The sequence below is a fragment of the Lygodium microphyllum genome, chromosome 15 (genome assembly GCF_053477565.2).
Source record: "Lygodium microphyllum isolate KBCC chromosome 15, Lygodium_microphyllum_v1.1.10, whole genome shotgun sequence".
Taxonomy (NCBI): domain Eukaryota; kingdom Viridiplantae; phylum Streptophyta; class Polypodiopsida; order Schizaeales; family Lygodiaceae; genus Lygodium; species Lygodium microphyllum.
The window spans coordinates 8,637,978-8,641,814 of record NC_141149.1 but is presented as its reverse complement, the minus strand read 5'-3'; the positions used below and the strand labels follow the sequence as shown (position 1 = coordinate 8,641,814).

The following is a 3,837-nucleotide window of genomic DNA, read 5'->3' as shown; positions in this document are numbered from 1 at the left end:
AGAGGAGAAAGGAGGAGAAGAAAAGTAGGGATTGAAGAAAATGAGAGAGAAAATATAAAGATAGAGAGAAAAAAAGAAGAGAGGAAGAGAAGGAAAAGAGAGGAGAAAGGATGAAGAGAGAGAGAGAGAGAAGAAGAAGAGAAAAAGAGAGAGAGGAACAAAAAGAGAAAAAAACAATTTTTAAATTAAACATTTTTTGACGAGAGAGAGAGAGAGAGAGAGAGAGAGAGAGAGAGAGAGAGAGAATATGAACATAGAAAGAAAGAATTATAGAGAGGAAAGATAAAATTTAAAAGAGAGAGAAAATAAAAAATTTAAAAAGAGAGTAAAGAGAGAAGGAAAAGAGAGGAGAGAGGGGGAGAAGAGAGAGAGAACAAGAGGAAAGAAAGTAAACTAAAATAATAAGCATAGAGAGAGAGAGAGAGAGAGAGAGAGAGATTTGTAAACATAGAGAATTGAGGGAAGAGAGAGAGAGAGAAAATAAAAATATAAAAGAAAAAAAAGAGAGAGAAAAAATGGATTGTTGAGCAAAGTTGTTGTGCTTGCTGCGAAGCTACGTAACATTTTGTGTGAAGCACGCACAAAATGATAGTTGTTATTATCGACTTTCACGTGTTTGATTCACCAAGCTAGTCATAACTTAGGTCATGGTGCCTAGGTTGTTTTGGGAAAAAGTTTGGTAAACTTAATATCTGGGCCTTGCCAGCATGATGCATTGATCTTACAATGCTGTAAATATCTTCCTTACTAATGGTGATACGTTTCAGTTAGCATTAAAAAAAAAGTCGTGTCGTGTAGACTTCATATCATGCCCAAGAAGGACGGAGATGGAAGAAGTGTGCCGATTGAAGCTCCGAGGCTGGAAGCAAGGCAACGCAAGCCATGTCCTTTACCCCTCCTTCACCTAACACGTAACGGCATTGATTTGGGGAAAATTGCCAAATTTTACATGCTCGGGAGCGTTATAAGAAAACGGATCGACTTAATCCTTTCTCGTCTCTCTCTGCGCTCCTCTCTGTCTCATCAAATTAAAGCAAAAGAATCGCGAAGCAAGACGCAATGGTTTCTTCGTCTGCTGCAGCAGCTGCTGCCGCTGCTTCATCTTCTCCATCCCCCTCTCCCCCGGTCCCCTACTCCAAGATCGCCTCTTCTGCTTCTTCGTCTCCTGCCCTCAACGCACATGGCAAGCCCGGCGAGGGCTTCCACATCGACCATAGCGCCTCCGCCGCTTCCAAGCTCTTCTCCTGCAGCAGCTATGGCGACGCCTCTCGCTTAGCCGCGGCCGCTTTCACAGGCATCATCGCCTTCTGCCTCCTCCTGCTGTTGGCCCTACATGTCCGTCATCACCATTCGTCTCCTCCCGTCGTCCAAAATCCTTTCGGAGACTCTGCATTGCCGCCGTCGCCGTCTCCATCGCCATGGCCGTCGACTCCATGGATCTCCGCGCCTGTTCCTTCTCCCTCGCCTTCTTCCGAAACCCTAGGGTTTCTGTGCAACGGCACCGACTCTCCGGCGCTGTGTTATGAGACGCTCTTCGCCGCGTTCCCGTCGGAGGTTCCATCGCTGCCGGAGATGACAGCCGTTGTGACAAGCGAGGCGCTGCGGCAGGTCAACGGGAGCTACGCGCTGGCCGCGAATCTGTCGAAAGGCGAGGATGCCCAGGGAGGGATGGCCAGGGAGGTCCTGCAGGACTGCCAGGAGCTCCTGGACGGGGCCAAGGACGAGCTCCGCAACAGCGTCGACAGGTTGATGCAGTTGCGAGGCGACGAGCATGATGCCGGCAGCCCGGCCTTCAAGTCTCGAGTCATGGATGTCCGCGCTTGGCTCAGCACTGCCTACACAGACCAGGACACCTGCTTCGAGGAGTTCTCGGACTATCATGTCACAGGCCCGGTCAAGGGCCGCATGATCGAGCAAGGCCGGAACATCGGCCCTTTGATCGCCATCGCCATGTCCTTTGCCGAAACCTTGCAGGTCAATGGCACCTACTACATCCACCATCAAGCCCTGCCATCGCCTGTTTCTCCTCCGTAAGTTTCATTCCTTTGTTAAACCACACAGATTATGATATTATCTCCAAACATAGAGAGCATTGTGGCTCTCTCAAGTGCCTCCCTCGCGCCTCCCATATCTTACATTCTTCATGGCACTTTTCTGCTGATTTTCATGTGATCTCATGAAAATATGTATTTTACTTGTGTGATAGCATTTTAAAAAGTCAATGGCGCCTGCCTTATTATTAGTCCTTGTACAGGCGTTCCACTTGATGCTCCTTTCTCTATTGCTTTTGACGTCGCTGGATACAAAGAATCCAGCTGCGTTTTCAGGCAAGCTGTCAGTACTGGTCTGTCTGTGCGACAGTATTTCTTTCACGCACGGTTTTGAGTCCTTTGCGCCTAGCTAGTCGAAACCCGCTTACACATTCTCAATGGTGTGAATGCGCTTCACCCGGAAAAGGAGTTTTGAACATTGGGAAAAATTTATACGTTCGAAATGCATTCCGTTTTACAAAGTCGAAAACTGTCTATCATGCAAGAATCATGAGTCGCCACTTGCCCTATTCTACGCTGTCGTTTATCCATGGCACGATGAAAAGGGTAAGAGCCACGTCGCACTGGCACTTCCAAGTTTTGCGGGTATCGTGAAGAATTTTCGCTTTTTTTTTTTGCGGGGGGGAGGGAAGGGGAGGGGAGGCCTCAGGACTATGTGCCATGGGGCAGGAGGAGTTGGGATCGACGGTTGAGGAGGGCCGTGGATCGCGGTGAGGATCTGGACTCCTGCTTTTGGCATAGGGTAAACCCTGCCCCCGAAAGTAAACCTCGCCCCCGAAAGTAAACCCAGTCCAGCGCTAAAGGGAACTCGGTCCGTTGAAAAAGGGGGGTTGTCAAATGATTTGAGGAGTCATGCGGCACGTAAATGGGGCCTGCGATTTTCGTCGGGCATGAGGCACGTCCATCATGATTACGAAGGGGGGGGTACTTCGGACTAATGGCACGCGTGGTGATCATAGATTTGAGGGGGGGAGGGGGAGTGGGGCGGGTTACTATTTGGGTCGCCCGACTGGACTCTTGTATGCGAGACCCTAGTTTTTTTCGGGCGTTTTTTTTTAAAACGTTGTGGTTTGAGGAACCCGCCATCGCCATGGCCGGCCATAGTTGCCCGCCATCGCCATCGCCATCGCCATCGCCATTGCCATCGCCATAGCTGCTCGCCATCGCCATCGCTACCCACCTTTGCCATCGCCATCGTGCCATCGTGGCAGAACTTGCATTGGCCATTGTGCCATCCAAACCTCGGATTGCTGCAGAAAGATTCCTTCCGAACTTACATGTGTCATTGTGCCATCGCTTTTGTATGACTGTGGGTCCAAAGAAGAAGGAGAAGAAGAATCGCGGGCTGATTGGGTTGCCATCGTGTGGGTTGTTGATTGGGCTGCTGAATGGATTGGCCTTGCATTGACGGGTGATTGTGTAGCCTTAGCAGTGAAGAGAGAAGAGGTGCATAGTTGAAGCCAATCCCTCAACCGACATCCTCGAGCGCATCGAAGGTATTGTTTCTTGATGATCGCTTTGAAGGTTTCCATGTCAACAATGCCCATGAATGTCTTGATTACAATGCATGTTAATCGAATCTTGTTTTAATGTACATTATTCGTTTTCCATCTACATTCATGTTTTGTATAAATCAATAAGAGCTTGTCATCATTTATTGCTTCACATACCATCAATGACCATCATAAACAATATACAGGAGGCAATAAAGCAAGCTAATGCTCTCATGATTAATTTCACCATATTACAGAGCCCTTTGATGGTGTGCATATCATAGCATATGTTT

General features: G+C 48.3%; 1 protein-coding gene across 1 annotated transcript; it reads left to right on the top strand.

The window, feature by feature from the left end:
- Positions 1-816: 816 nt before the first annotated feature.
- Positions 817-2,491, top strand: LOC148024248 (uncharacterized). The gene is made up of 2 exons (XM_087693856.1): positions 817-2,327; positions 2,387-2,491. The coding sequence occupies exon 1, from the start codon at positions 1,060-1,062 to the stop codon at positions 2,032-2,034; it is 975 nt and encodes a 324-aa protein (XP_087549982.1). The 5' UTR covers positions 817-1,059; the 3' UTR covers positions 2,035-2,327; positions 2,387-2,491.
- The last annotated feature ends 1,346 nt before the right edge of the window (positions 2,492-3,837 follow it).

Excerpts from the sequence above, each read along its gene's own strand:
- LOC148024248 (XM_087693856.1), top strand. The coding sequence starts at position 1,060 with ATGGTTTCTTCGTCTGCTGCAGCAGCTGCTGCCGCTGCTTCATCTTCT.